Genomic DNA, 16,787 nt, shown 5'->3' with positions numbered 1-16,787 from the left:
TGTGGTGCAAGCTGTTCTAAATAATATTCCCCAGCACCACAGTTCAAAGGCATCATTTTATATTATTTAATCCACTCTCATTGTCAGACTTTTATGGCCATATATTACAACTGAGGACAGTCACAGCCTCAACATTATGTAACATTATTGTGAGTACAGTCTTCATCCCCATGAATTTCTGAGCTGAGGAAGATTAAATTTCTTGCCTCTTCAAACTCTTAGATTTTTTTATTAAGATGTTTTCTTAATATCAACTTTTTAATATTTAGCAGCAGACAACTTGCACTCTCTTCTCTCATCTTCAGCACAAAATTCCCTAAGTGTTCTATACTTCCAGTCACCAAAGTGATATCATCAGCATAACTGGGGCTGTTGAAATTTCTCCCAGCTCCGATATAAATTTCCTCTAGTCAAGCATATTTTTTTTTAATATGATCAGATAATAAAGTAAAAGGGAGGGAGACGATAGTACACAAGTTGACACTCTCCTTTCCTGGCTTTGAACTGTTGCTGTTCAATATTCTATTCTAACTGTTGCTTCCTAATCATCATACAAGTTACTGAATAGACAGATGGGGTGCGTCAATACACCCCTGTTTTTAAAGGCAAATTAAAAATTGTGGGGGGTCCACAGAGTCAAAAACCTTTGTGAAATCAATAAAGCAAGAACAGATCACTTTTTGGAACTCCTTTGCTTTTTCCTTTATATAGTTTATCTGATATTGTCATGATATGACAATATCAAATATACTATATTGATGATTTTGGGTACTCCTGGCTCATCTGAATCCAGCTTATACATCTGGCAACTCTCATTTCATGAACTGTTGAAGTCTGAATTCCAATAACTCAAGCATTATTTCAGGAGCATGTGAGTTAAGTGAATTTTTTTTCTACTTTGAGCAATGGGGAATTCTTTTAGATTGGCCTTGATAATCTTCATGCCAAATCATAAAACCAAAAACCTTCAGGAAGTACCATTGTGGAAACCAACAATTGCTTCTGGAAACATGTTTTCTAAAGTGTTACATGAGGCCTTGTCTGCTACTTCAGAATCTAAGTACACACACTGGGGCAAAACAAGTTGTCTGTGCTATCACATAGATACGTACATTTTAATAACAACAATAATAAATATAACAATAGGTTGAATCAAAAAGAATAAAGCCACGAAATCGAACCTATAAAGATCTGGATGTCCAGTATGTGGAAACAAAAATTGGCTGCCATCTAGTGATCATGTAGACTTTTTTTTCAGCCAAGGTACAGTACATTGAAGAAAGATGTTTTTAAACAGTTGTATTTGTGTTAGAGTCATTTGCTATATTTCTATATTGGTTTTTTTTTCTTGGTTGTGTAGTCACAGTCCAGGTATTTCTTGTTGTTGTGCATGATGCACTCTGTATTTTAATGGATAATCAGAAATAACAGAAAACCCCTCCCTCCAACTGGTATTACAGCTATGGCATGAATGAGGTTGACAAAGAAGTAGAAAATGGGCATTTAAAAAAAAAAAAAAGAATAATGGGGTAAAGTTAGCAAGGAGCACTAGTAGAAAACTATTTAATCTGACCATCTCTAGCTGCCCATTCAGAAATATATATGATTCCTGAAAAATTTCTACCATTCTAGATGATTAATCTTAATTTTTCATTCTGGAACATGTTGGAGAACATATGACAACCAAACCCCAGGATTTCCTCAATATTCCTGATTTCCATTTTATTCTAGACAAATTGTTCACCTTGAAGGATCATCAGTGGTGGAAACTGTAATGGAATAATATGTATTTGCTAATTATGCAGACCTTTGAGCAGCTCTCAGTCCTATTGACCACAGTATCATGAAATTTCTGGAACAAGTTGACTGAGAGTGCTGTCATCAATATGCTAATGACACTCTGTCATTCCTTTTAAAATGAGTATGGACTGCCCTGAACCACAATACATACTGTAAATCATGCTTTATTGCTGAGATGCAAAACACTTTAGTTCTTTTCTGCACAAACTCCATGTATATCCAGGAAGTTCATATTATAAACTCTTCTGAAGATCAGAATGACTAAAGTTTCCTTCTGGTCCATGCTGTCACCCATTTCAACAATTTTCTCAGAAAAAATCTTCAGCCATTACCTCCAGGGTTCAACATTATTTTCAGATAGTACTATTCTTTATAGAAATCAGCCGAGGATTAAATTATTAGGAATGCCTAAAAAATTGGGGGGAGGGGGAAGGTAGCAATTTCCATTCAGGAACATTATAATGATTTTATTTTATTCTAGATAATTACAGATTGAAATTTCTGCTTAAATGGTTCTCTTTATCAACTGTTCCTTGATGTTCAGTTCAGGCCTCAGGATAATGAGGTAACATTTAGGGAAAAAGATACAGCTTAATAATCCAGCCCCAGATGCCAAGATAGAGAAGATCTCCACAGCCACCATATATTCTCCTTTAGTGCCCTGATATGAGGGAATGAAGGACAGCCATACACTGCAAAACACCAGCATGCTGAAAGTGATGAACTTGGCTTCATTGAAACTATCTGGCAACTTCCTGGCTAGGAAAGCCACTGTGAAGCTGACAATAGCCAAAAATCCCAAGTAGCCCAGGACACAATAAAACATGCCAACTGATCCTTCATTGCAGCACACTCGAATTGCTCCAGGGAGTGAGTGCATATCAAAATCAGGGAATGGAGGAGCTGTACATAGCCATACAGCACAAAAACTGACCTGAACAAAGGAGCAGCCAAACAGGATGAGGGTGGCCAATCTTCTCCCAACCCATTTCCTCATCCTAGATCCTGGCTTGGTGGCCATAAAAGCTAGGACTACAGTGATTGTTTTTGCTAATATACAAGAAACAGCCACTGTGAAGATGATACCAAAAGTAACTTGTCGTAAATAGCAAGTCACTATTTGTGGCTGGCCAATAAATAGCAAGGAGCAGAGAAAACAAAGCAATAAGGAGATCAGCAGAGAATAGGTGAGGTCCCGGTTGTTGGCTCTGACAATGGGGGTGTTCTGGTTCTTGATGAAAACTCCTAGTATCAGGATTGTGAGTAGAACAAACAAGAGAGCCAAAAATGCTAAAGTAATCCCCAAAGGATGCAGGAAAGAGAGAAAATGCAATCTCTTGGCAATACATTGATTTCTGCTCTCATTTGGAAATTGATCTTCAGGACACTGGAAACAATTGTCCATGTCTAAAACACAAAAAACAAAACAAAACAAAACAGATACATAATGTAATGAACTGAATGGCCCTTTCTGCCAAGTTTTACATAGAATTTATTTCAACTCTGTACAAAAATTAACAAGAAAGAGAAATTAAGTGTGAAATGGTAGAATATTAAGCATAGCTGATTCACTCCTCATTCTGAACTGGTGGGACAGTAATACCTGTGTCAGACTATTCTTCTTCACCCCTAACTATAGAATAGAGATGACATCAAAGACCAATAAGTGTTCTGCATTCTAAACTTACTGCAGTCAAAGTTTCACTAGCATCACTAGAGATTTCGATTTATGGGTTATAATAATTTGTTCTATTGAGGTAAAGGTAAAGGTTTCCCTTGACGTAAAGTCCAGTCGAATCCAACTCTAGGGGGCGGTGCTCATCTCCGTTTCTAAGCCTTGGAGCCGGCGTTGTCATAGACACTTCCAGGTCATGTGGCCAGCATGACGACTCGGAACGCCGTTACCTTCCCGCCGAAGCGGTACCTATTGATCTACTCACATTTGCATGTTTTCGAACTGCTAGGTGAGCAGGAGCTGGGACTAGCAACGGGAGCTCACCCCGCCGCGCGGTTTCGAACCGCCGACCTTCCAATCGACAGCTCAGCGGTTTAACCCGCAGCGCCACCGCGTCCCTCTGTTCTATTGAACCCAATTCTAAATCAAAGGAAAAAATGCATGCTTAAAAGAGGGATGCAATTAAGTTCTTTTCACAACTTAATAGAAACTAGCTATACATTCACAAAAGTTGCAAACACTCCCTATGGTATTTCATATGTATGTTGATATTTAGGTAATGGGAAACGTTGCCATTGCCAAATGCTGCAAAGGCTGTACAGAGAAAGAAGTAATCGAGACCTCATCCTTGATATTTAAACTTGTAAATAGTTCTTCCTAAGTGATAGATGTATTGTATTGGAGAAGGAGAAAGATCCCTGTCTTATGTAAATATTAATACATGTATTATCATATTTCTAACATAAGCAGCATTTTGACATTGCCACCATAGCTTTCTACTGGAAGAAGAAATTATTAGTTTCTGCCACCAAATAGAAATTATGTGGTCTGTTAGCTATTAGGCCCAGGTAAGAATGTGCCAGAGGGAGGGAAAGTTTTCTTTTTGTCTTGGGATATCTATCTATCTATCTTTCTATCATCTACCTATCTACCTATCAATCATCTACCTACCTACCTACCTACCTACGTATTAATCTATCTTCTGAGTGATGGTGGTGCCTTGTTTTGGAGGTTTATCAACATACCCTGATAAATATTTTCTTTTCTTCAGATTCTGGAGAATGAAGACATGCTTTAACTGTTGGTGTGATTTGCTTACCATGAGAGATTATGGTATTGACTGTAGTACTGGTAAGGAAATTGTTGTGTTTTCTTTTTCCTACCAGTGTCCATTCAATTTGTAATTCCTAATATTGAATATTACGTCTCCTACCCTTCTGGTCTGAAATCTTCCCAACTGGACATGGAACACAACTGTAGCAGCAGAATGGCTCCCCTTCTTTCCTTTTTCTCCTGTAACCTGGATGGCATTTCTCATTACACAGAGCAATGGGCAGGTTCTATCCACAGGATAAAGAAATGAATAAACATGTCCTTGAAAACATAGTAGTCTAGTTACTACAGAATCTTTTTTTTTTTTAATCTGGGGAACATTTCTCAGAACTAAGTGGAAAGGATAAGCATCGAGGTGTGTCTGGAAAGTCAACATTATGTCAATGACTACAGCTCCTGAATCAGATATTAATAAGAGCTAATGGTGCCAGGATTATTTCTCCACTCTTTAAGTCTCCAAAATATTAAGTTCTATACTAGAGACATAACTATTAAAAAACATAGAAAGCCTTCCAAATTCCCCTTTAGCCAGCCCTTGACTACTCTATATAAATAACGTAGCCCCTCAGACCCCACACTAAATAGTATGAGCAGCCCTTGGCTATTAAAAGATTAAACACTCAAGCCCCAAATGAATCTGATTTCATATTGCATGTCAAAGGAAGTGAGAAAGGAATGCATTCTATGCATTCTAAAACAATTTCATGTTGTTGGGAAGGATTTAAAAAAAAACAATCAAGAGAATAGGTTTTTTTTCTTCTTCTTGCCTCTTCCTTGCCAGTCTATAGCTGCCTTTGATTTAGAGTTAGAAGGTAGTTTTTTTAAAATGATAGCTTGTTAGTATAAGAAAATACTTATTTATTTACCTCTAAGCTCTACTGGCTACAAATCATTTATGAATTGCAAAGACTGGGGCACTTTCCCATTTAGCTTTTCATACTTGAAATTATATTTGTACTTCACCTGATTAAATGAACTGTGCCATGTGATGGCCTCTTCATGAAGAGTTAATTTATGACCACGTAAAATCTGTGGATCCAACCATCCAACTTTCACACGAAGAAGGGATTTGTTTGGGAAAGTGACCCAGTTGATAACATCAAATCCAGCCACCAATTCTCCATTCTCATCAAAAGATACAGTGTCTCCAGCACTATTGTTAAATGAGATGGTCCTCAGAAAACGGTGAAGCTAAAGAGAGAAAGGCAAGCAATGATAAAACATTGTAAGTAGAGAAGAACTGTGTGTTTGGATAATGTTGTTTATATAATTTACAAACTGGAGAAGCCTCCAGCTTTCATTTTAATAAGTGCTTTCTCTCAATATTGTTCAATATGTGCAAAATGAGAATATAAAAAAGCTCTACTATATGAATCCAAACTCATCAGTCTAAACTGATTCAGATCATGTGGCAGGCAACTAGCAGGAAAAACATGAGTGTAACAGCACCTGCATTTTCATATCCCCAATAATTGGTCATTGGCATCCACAGAAGCAGGGCAAGGAGTACAAATGACAAAATGAGGTCCTAATGCAAACTCCTCCCCTTACATACTTGTATGCAACATCATGATGCTAGTATGAAAAGATGGAAAGTGCATCATGTCACAATGCCTGTTTCATCGTTTTGGCATCATTATGGCTAGCTAAAGATGCCTTCAGAGTTAATACTGAGCAATCCAACAATCCCTACTATTGTTGTGAGAGGCCGCCATTTGTGATATCCATTTTTGTGTTAGAATGCAATTATTATCTATAATATAGTTCATTTAATATTATTCTTCAGTTAGTTTTCAGGTGTATTTGAACATCTTATCTTCGAAAAAATAAGGAATAGAATACAATTCCACCACATCCCAGCATATTTATTTATTTATTTTATTTAAATTTATATCACTGCCCATCTCCCGCCAATGGGGGACTCTGGGTGGTTTACAAAAAAGTATAATAAAAACATATAGACCTAAAATTACAATCTAAAAATATAAATGAGATAATAAATGTACTATCTGTTCTTGCATGAAGAACAGATTTAATGCAAGTTCAAATGTCAGATGAGAACCAAAGTTTATCATTTTGGTATGGTTGGTAGGATATTTATTTATATATTCCTCAAATTTGTCACCACCCATCTCCTCTCACCAGAGGGACTCTGGGCAGTTTACAATAAATGTAGTCTATTAAAACAATAGGCATAAAATATAAATACAGTATATAAAGTGTAATTACAATTAACAAATAAGAATAAGAATAAAATCAAAGTGGGAAAAGGTCTCATTCAGTCCATGTCTGTGAGGAATGCTCTAAGGCACTAGCCGTCCCCAAGCGTAACTACTCCTGTCCCCGCCCCAAGCAAGCTGACAGAGCCAAGTCTTCAGGTCCCTCCAGAAGGCCAGGGGCGATGGGGCTAACCTCACCTCTGGGGGCAGGATGTTCCATAGGGCAGGAGCTACTGCAGAGAAGGCCCACTTCCTGGACCCCACCAAACGGAATTCTCTTACTGACGGGGTCCGCAACATAAATTTTCCTTTTAAATATGACTGTGTGTTGGTTGATAGCTGTAATGTTATTTCCTTCATTTTTTTCTTTCTTTCTTGATTGTATGGTTTTAGTAAATAACATTATTGCTTTACTATTGCTTATTTTTGATGTTGTACAGATATGTTGAGAGCTCTTCAACCGAAGTCAAATTCCTTGTATGTTTGATCATACTTGGCCAATAAAGTATTCTATTTATCTATCATCTGTACCCTTTCTGCATGATCGGGTGGGCCAGTTTGATGTAATGGGGAAGAGGCAGTTCCTCAGGTAACCTGGCCGCATGTAGGGGTTTAAAGGTGATAAGCAACGCCTTGAATTGGACCTGGAAGCAAACTGGTACCCAATGCAGCTCGTGTAGTAAGGGTGTTATATGTGCCAATCTAGTGGCACCAAAGATAGCCTGTGTGGCTGCATTCTGGACCAGCTGTAGCTTCTGGATACTCTTCAAGGGTAGCCCCATGTAGAGCACATTGCAATAGTCTATATGGGAGATAACAAGGGCATGAGTGACTGGTTGGGGGGCTTCCCGATCCAGCAAAGTGTGTACCTGGCGCACAACACAAAGCCATTTATGCTACTAAACATGGAACGCATTATATTACCTCTGTCCAAATGAAGCCTGGTTATGCTTGATATGAAATCTACTGGATACCTTAAATTCTGATCTTTCCCATTAGTCTAAAAGATGACAGTCAGGTCATTTTGTGTAGAAATGTAGGAAAGCTGAATATGAGAACGTCCCTGGGACCAGTTCTCTGGTTTTCATGTGATACTGAACTAAGAATGCAAATATGGATTCAACAGTTGAAATGAAATAAAAATACTGTTTGTAATGGACATAATAATTCAAGTACCCCATTTACTGTGCCCTTTATTTTTCCAATTCCTTTCTTGTTTTCTTTACCTAGACTAAAGTTTACATTGTAAGCCTTCAGAGCCAGAATTTATTTTCTTATATTCCATGAACTTACAGTACAACTTTTTCTAGGCTGAAATTTACGACATCCAGGCTAAAATTTATGGCATACCAAGGCACATATTCCACAAACTGGTGGATGAAGCCAAGAAAAAAACTAAATTCAATTTCTATGCTGCTCTGATAATTTGAGAACACCAGTTCAAGAGCAACAAGTTCTCATGTCAGAACTGTCCCATGACAACAGTGACAAAACGTTCTGAAACATGTTTTTGTCCAACATTCCTGAAGAGGCTCAAAATAGACCCACATAAACTTCTCTTTCTGATTTATAGAAATAGAAAACAAGAGAAAAGAACATTTTAGCTTTCATCAAGAGACAAAGATTTAATGTACCTTGCTAAAAGATTTGGACTATGATGGCTAGTGTGCTGTCCAGAGTCATTGAGAGTTTAATTTATTATTACTGTTATTATTATTATTATTATTATTATTATTATTTAGATAAAGATAGATGATAGAAGAAAAAAGGAAGAGGAAGAGAAGGAGAAGGAGAAGGAGAAGGAGAAGGAGAAAGAGATATATTGGATTAGTCCCATGAACCAGAACAGAGCTTAATTGCTTCTATGTTGCTTGTGATGCCTGACCGAGAAAGGTATCTGTTTCATCACAGGCAAGATGCAAAGTTGAAAACATAACATTGTAAAGAAATACAAACATCTTGATAGCCTCTCAGAAGCAATAGCTCTGACATATTGGATTAACCATAATAAAGAGAATTATCTGTTTGAAAAGCATTACCTCCCAAGGTAACAGATTTGGGGGATCTAACCTACTGGTGGAAGATAAGAACATCTTATGGAAAGCATTTGCTATGGCATGGACTGCATTGTAGATGCTGTAGCTTTGACTAGTCATGCTCATTTCAAAGAGAATTCCAGGGAGATTTTCCAAGTTCTCTTCACCAGTACAAGAATTATTATTCTCTTTGTCCACATTAGGATCAGGAAATAGGCAGTTGAATGCTTGTTCCCAGAAGATCCTGATAAACCCATCTCCTTTTGACGAGGTAGGATGGAGAGAATGCAAGAATTCTGTAAACCCCAGCACTTCATTTGAGTGACTTGCCAAAGACAAGGCACCATGGAAAACTTGTACATCAAAATCCCGGTGAAACGTCTCTGATGAGAAATCCCACTGGGCTGTCATAATCCACACCTTGCCTATAGTTAGTTGTGTTGAGCTTTCTATGCTCCCATAAATGTATAGCAGCCATTTCAAGAATGCCACAGCTTGGGGATCTGCATTTACAATATAGACTTTGATGCTGGGTGAGGATAATGAAACAGCCATGGCAAGAAGGGGTTCAAATGACTCAAAATTCTCTAAAACACCAGAAAGGGATAGTGTTCTTTCAATGATTGCTGCACAGATTGCATACTGGGAAAGCAGGGGTAACAATGCCTGCACAAATTTTTCTCCTTTATCACCATCCGGTGAAATAATCCCAATCCATTTCCACTGGAAATAAAGAAGCAGCTGAATAACTCCCATGTACTGATTTGTTTCACTGGGGATCATCCGGTAGAAAAAAGGGAGCTGGGTGTTACTGTTCATTACTGGAGCAAACACACAGCAAGCAATCTATGCAAAAGATGTTAAAAGAAAGAAAGAAGGGTAGAATTACAAAAAATATCCAGGAAGTATCTCAATTATTTCCTGTGATGACATCACACTTCTGAAGAACATTGTCTTTTTTAGGAAAGCACTGACCCTAAGATTCTGAAGCATATTGTCTTCCTACAATAGGCAAAAGGTTAGGTCTGAAGAAGCAGTCCTGATAAAACATTTGTAGGCAAGAACCACATTGTTTTGGCAAACCAACATGGAAAGAGAGAATTTGAGACTGCATCTATTTGCAAATGTGAACCTGCCCACAGCATTTTACACTTGTTGAAAACTGAGTTACTAACCCCTTGCATGATTGAGTTAAAGTTAAAAATATTCTCCTGAAGTCTCTTTCTTCTTCCGGAAAAGAATAAAGGTGAAGGAACAAAGAGGAATCGTTTCTAAAACCCATTTGAGGACATAATTGCATTAGGACAACTCAAGATTACATAATGGTGCAAACATTTTCAAGGGTTAAGAACTCTTCAAAGCTAAGTTGGTTTTTAAAAACCACAGAAATAAAAGGGGTGAGAATAATAAATGCGGCTGGTCACATCTTATAATCTTAGGTGGAATGTGGAGCTAGACAGGAGATCTGAAACCTGGCTTCATCAGGCAAAGTGCTGTTCTTCAATGACCTTCCTGGGCTATTTCAACTGTCACTGTGAACTTTCCTGAGAGATTAATATAGCAGCATTGTGAATTTCATGGCCTACCTTCACGTACCTGTGGAATTTTATAGATGCCTAAGACAGTAGCCATATGAAGGGAGACTTTGGCATCAAGTCCCCCAATGACAGCTATCAAATTACTTTGCTTCCCGCAGTTGTAATTTGGAGCGGTCCTCCTCTGGGCAGACAGAAGTTTCAGGGTGTTGTGATAAGACATCTTCGCGTTATTGTAGCTGTCATAAATGTGAAACCCTATGCTGAGATTGGATAATATTTTGGGATTCTCATTGATCTGCTTCACAGCAAATATTAATGAAAGGACATGCTGGTAATTCTTTAACATTACCCTGAGGGAAGATTTATATAATATATGAGATAACTATCACACAGACTTTGCATGGACTTCATTGTATCTACCAACAAAGTTAAATATTTGAGCTGTCGCAAATACATATTCTTATTTAGATATGACTCTTCATCGACACCATTTAAACACTTTTTGACAAATACATTATTTCTTTGTCCTTGTGGATAAATTTCAAGTTGAAGTTATATATCTTCCCAGCCATGTTGAATAAGAAAAAGACTCTCTCAGGTTAAGCATGACACCCAGGATTTGAAAGAACACACCCATAGTTTCCTGGCAGCATCATGGAACTGAGTTGCCACTGCTTTCAGTGATTGTTCTCAAGAGTCTAATCAATGGGACTTATAGATTCCTATCCTAGCAATAAGCAGATCTGACAATGCTTAGCCTTTGTTGGGATCTGCTAAGGATGGATAGGTGCCTAAATATTAACTGTAAAATCAAACGTCAAGGCTAATTTATTTCACATACAACTGTTTTACTTAAAAGCAATGAAAAGTATGGATTACAGATTGCCTTTAAACATGTCAAGAAAAGCTTTAAATCCCAACTGGTTACAGTGTGCCCTGCCAAAAACAGTTTCTAATTTATGCCAGCACATCCTGGATCCTATTTAAATTCCTTTAAATAGATTAACAGATGAGTTGAACCATAACAGATTATAAAAAATCTATATAAATTTGAACAATCAAGATGATAATATGATCTGTTGAAAAAAGGAAAGTGAACTACAAGAGCTCAGAACAAAGAAAATAGAAATGCTACTGCTATTTGGTAGGAAGAAGATGAAATCAGAAAGAAGTAGCAATAAGCATGAATATAAAATAGGAGGAAGTGATGGGATAATGAATGGTCATTCTAAGGGATAGAAAAGCGACACTTGGCACCATAGAGAAATATAATGTAGAAGAAAGTGAATTAAAAATTAATTCTGTAAGACTGTAGCAATCCGTAACAATAAAAAGCATTTTTCAAAAAGTCTTTTTTCAGGCTTTTTTATGAACTAGATCATTCAGAATAATCCCAGTTCTTGGCTTGGGTATATAACTTCCTCCTTCCAGTCACTGGTACCTCCAGTAGAAATATTTCCTTACATGAGTTCATCTACCACCTTTGTTTCAGGGTGTTCCACAAAGTTGCTTATTTCCAAAAGGCAGTCAAACTGGGCAGCAATCCCTCCAATTATTAGATCCCCTGTTTTACAGTATTCATATGGGAACTGGAAGGGGTCAGTCATAGAGCAGATGGTATCATATGCCTTGAATTTAGTTAGGGCAGGGTGGAGGAGTTGCCAAAGGAGAAGCTGCAGCAGAAATACCCTTTCCATGCCATGCATTGCTTCAAGAAACTGTCCAGCACTAGATTTCTTGATTCTACATGTTTTGCCAGTGTTCAGTCTGCATTAGGCTGTGAATTAAAAAGGATGGAGAAAAGCATATTTCAATCAATCCACATTATTAATGAAAAAAATATTTTCCCTCTTTGGATTTCTCTCTGAATGTATGCAGGTGCCCTAAAATACACATTTTATATACATTTCCTGCAGATATAAATTTTCTGCAAACAATACAGATTTTCTCTTTATTCTTTCCTTTTAAAATTTTGCAATGCTTTTTGAGTGCAGAACTGCAACAGGAAAGACAGAGTGCATGATCCAAATAAGAATATTATTATCAAAAAATTAGGCTGAGAAAGGCAACTTAGATTAGTTCATTACACAATTTTACGTCCAACCAAATTCTGAAGGTCCTTAGTCACCAGATATAACAGTACTGGATTCTTCTGATAAAGTGAAATATCAGACTGATTGGGTCCTGCCAATTTTCTTGACCTTATTTTTTAGCTTGAAATGCACCACAATATTTTACAGTATATAAGCATTCATAGGTTATTACTGAAGTTGTTCACTGGCTTGAGAAAATGCACATGGGTTTGGCAGAGGAAGGATGAAATGTTGTCATCTCACATAATTATAATGTTCAAGACTTGTCCACAGGGAACGGTGCAGTGTGTTATATTTTACTATGGGCAACTTTAGGGGAAACAAAACAAAACAAAACTTAATGGTGAGATTTCCTGTCTGTTCCTTGAAGGAAGTGAAGGAAAATTCAGAATTTTTATAGCCCATGGTGAGAAAATTGCAAAACTCTTCAGATACAGTTGATTTCTTTCATCAAAAAAGAGGACAGCTCACCTCCCTCACATCTAGGGAAGGAGACCCAATCTAAGACTTTGGAAAGGAATCAGAATAGAAAAGGCCAAGGTCAGATACCTGGAACTGCTCAAGATGAAAAGGTTACCCAGAATGGGATCTCTAAATAAAAAATCATGCCCGGGAAAAGCATAAGAAGAGGCATCTGTGGGATTATGTTAGCAGAGGCTACCCCATCCCCACCAGTCAGGGGCTGCATTAAAAATAATCAGCCTTCTAAATGAATGAATGAGATCTGGCACAGGAAGAGATTATTGTAAATTAGAAGGGAATGATATGAATAAAAAAGGGAAGTCTATTTGGAATGATAACATTGATTGTTGTTGCCATAATCATGGTCAGAAGGCCCTCCTCACAGCTACTCATGACCTAGTGACCTCTAGATTCAACTACTGTAATGTGTCCTACATGGGGTTGCCCTTGAAGATCATTCAGAAGCTTCAGCTGCAGGATGTAGTGACATAGGCAGTTAGCAGTGCCTGTGTTTTACTGACTTGGGAAATTTTCTCTACCTTGGCATCTGGTGTTGGATTATTAAGCTGTATCTTTTTCCATCCAGTGTTATGCATAGTGACATACTCTTCAAGAGGTCCTTTATTACATATCATCATAACCATAACCTTTTATTATTCATCTGGGTAATAAGACTATGTGTTAAATATATTGCAATTTTTTCTATAGAGCAACCCCAAAAAGTAACCAGCATGTCCTGGCCTTCATATTTGCTGTGAAGGAGATCAATGAGAATTTGAAGACCCTGCCCAACATCACACTGAGTTTCCACATCTTTGACAGTTACTTGAGTGCCAGAATGACCCATCAAACACTCTGCAACTTCTCTCTACCAGGGAAAGAATTGTCCCCAATTTCCATTGTGACCAGCATAAGAAGCTGATGGCTGTCATTGGGTCCCTTGACTCTGAAATCTCACTTCAAATGGCCATTTTATTACATATCTACAAGATCGCACAGGTAGAATTGAGTTTCTGGACTATGAAATTCAGCTGGGTTTTTAAAAACTGAGAATTGGGAAAGGATTATCATTTCAGGATCACGTAAAACAAAGAGAGACAAAGAAATTCTTAAGATAGATAAGGAACCTCTTCTTCATTTTACATGCCTGTTACTTCCTAACTACCTACCTATCTTTGGTTGAGGGAGTATTATCTTAAATTCAGGGTTCCCTCTCCCTCCCTCCCTCCCCCATAAATAATTGTTAAATAATTCAATGTTAAATAATTGAATCTATATTGAATTCTCCTTCCTTTTCACATACTAGTTGAGGAATGGAAATTGAAATATATATGTCTTGACAGTGTGCGTCTCAAACCCTTTATTCAACTCCCCCTTCCAGGATATTTTAAAAGGCAGAGAAACAAATAAATGCCCTTAAGGTTCTTATATCATGAAAGACCTAACAGTTAAAGATGTACAGAATTCCTGAATGGATTGGAGTTAACAAATGTGTGCCTTCTTATGCAACCCTAAATTTGCACCTCCAGGATATTCTAACATGTTCATTTACTTGATTAAGCTAAGTCTTTCAAGCAAATATTACTACTCCTGCTGCTGCTACTTCTGCTTCTTTTCCTTTCTCCCTCCTTCCAATTACCCAGAACACTGTTTAAAAGAGAAAGTAACTCCTACCAAATATAACTTTTTAAAAAGTATTTCCTGGCACTTGGCTGAAAAGAAAATGCTATATGACAGCTATTATTATTATTATTATTATTATTATTATTATTGCCACATATTAGTCACCAAACAAATAAATGCCCAGAGGCTCTGAGTGTCAGCTGGCATACAATAATTTAATAAATCATTATAATGTAGCTCTATTCTTTCTGATATTACCCATGTGAAAGCATATATGACTTCTCTTCCTTCAGGGTTCATCCAAATACATTTTTAGTGTATATCATAACAAACTGATGTGCATTCTGTGTCCCACTAAAATGTATATATATATATGTGTGTGTTTGTTTAGATAGCATACTGCTCATTAGCACCAGGAAGGAACATTAGAAGCCATCTCACTTCCTTCTACCGGATGTTGCCTAATGAAGAATATCAGTATTTAGGGCTTGTCCAGCTCCTTCACCATTTTCAATGGACATGGATCGGAATTGTTACAGCCAATGATGACAAAGGAGAAAACTTTGTGCAGAGTCTGGTGCCATTGCTTTATAGGCAGGGCATCTGTACAGCCAGCATTATAAAAACACCAATCCTGTCTGATGTTTTAGAGACATTTCAGTCACTAGAACCCTTACTGAGCATGACTTTTTCATTAACCAATTCCAACATCACAGTTTTTGTTGTGAATGCTGATTCTCAGACTGCCACATGTTTAAAATGGTTGCTCTATTACGGAAAACTTGTAGGCATGACAGAGGCATCCATCACTAAGATGTGGATTATGACAGCCAGCTGGGATTTCTCATCCCAGACAGTACAGAAAGATTTGGATATCCACGTCTTCCACGGTATGCTGTCATTCACAATCCACACAAATGAACTGCTGGGTTTTCAACATTTTCTTCAGAACCTACATTTGAACTCACTGAATGGAGATGGGTTTATCAGGATCTTCTGGGAAGCCGCCTTTGGTTGCTTATTTTTCACTTCAAATGAACTTGGTAGCACAGACATATGCACTGGACATGAGAAACTGGAAAATCTCCCTGGTGTTCTTTTTGAGACAACCATGACTGGCCAAAGCTATAGCATCTATAATGCAGTCCATGCCATAGCACATGCTTTACATAAAATGCTTTCATTGAAATCAGCACCAAAATTGATCAAGGGTAGAAGTAGACTGGATCATCAAGATGTGCATCCATGGAAGGTAGTGTTTTAAATATGATTTTGTCATGGCTGTTCTACTGATGATTCTTGGTTCAGGAGAGATGCATTACCTGACTCAATGTCTATTGTTCCTATATTCAGAGAGATGCTCTTCTGAAGTTAGGGGTACAGTGATATAGCATTTTCATTTGCTGCCTGCTAGTCAGCAGAGATGTCATCTCTTCCATGTCCATAGATGAAACAAATATTTGAAAAATTGTTAGGCTGATTTTGATATAGCCAAGCAATTAAAATTAAAAGAAATTGTGTTATTTCATATACATGTTAACTGTTCCCCATTGTTATCACCAAATCTTCTTATGGTCTCGTGATTTCATGATAGGAAGAGCCATCAGGTTTGTTCTGTTTTTTAATGCATAGGTCCTTCCTGAAGCTAGGTGTAATGACAATTGCCATCCAGAATACAGTCAAAAAAAGAAGGAGGGAAAAGCATTTTGTTGCTATGACTGTGTTCCATGTCCAGATGGGAAGATTTCAAATCAGGAAAGTCAGAAATATAATGTATAATATAATAATGTTATATAATGCTATATAATTATTTTATGTCTATCATTCCTTCTGAATGAACTATGATATTCTATTTCCAGTTTCCTCAGTTTGGTTCCCAGTGGTGCCAATGTCCCTGTTTACATTATCTATCTTTAACCTTGGATGGGGTTTTAATTCACAATTCAAGTGTGGTCTGCAATCTGGGGGTCTTCTTAGACTCATAGTTCCTGTTCAGTGAGCACATGGCACCTGTGGCCAAGCTTTCACAGCTTCATGTGGTGTGCCAGTTGCAACCTTTTCTAGATTGGGGGGCCCTAGTCACTCATGCCCTAGTCACCTCACAGCTCAACTTCTGCAAAGTACTCTTTATGGGGCTACCTTTGAAGACCACTCAGAAGCTTCAAGTGGTCCAGAATGTAGCAAGGTCTATTGTTGCATTGTGGGAAGTGATGGATATGCCTCAGCAT

The 16,787-nt window shown here is 37.6% G+C and overlaps 1 protein-coding gene across 1 annotated transcript; it reads right to left on the bottom strand.

Moving 5' to 3' along the window:
* Positions 1-2,305: 2,305 nt before the first annotated feature.
* On the bottom strand, positions 2,306-10,601 carry LOC134496687 (vomeronasal type-2 receptor 26-like). The gene is made up of 5 exons (XM_063302397.1): positions 10,440-10,601; positions 8,847-9,689; positions 5,552-5,779; positions 4,689-4,815; positions 2,306-3,207 (listed from the first exon to the last, which is right to left on the bottom strand). Exons 1-5 carry the CDS (start codon positions 10,599-10,601, stop codon positions 2,306-2,308), a joined length of 2,262 nt encoding a protein of 753 aa, XP_063158467.1.
* Positions 10,602-16,787: the final 6,186 nt, after the last annotated feature.

The sequence above is a fragment of the Candoia aspera genome, chromosome 4 (assembly GCF_035149785.1).
Source record: "Candoia aspera isolate rCanAsp1 chromosome 4, rCanAsp1.hap2, whole genome shotgun sequence".
NCBI classification, from domain to species: Eukaryota; Metazoa; Chordata; class Lepidosauria; order Squamata; family Boidae; genus Candoia; species Candoia aspera.
Note: the sequence above shows the minus strand (reverse complement) of the source record. Positions and strands in the feature narration are given on the sequence as shown.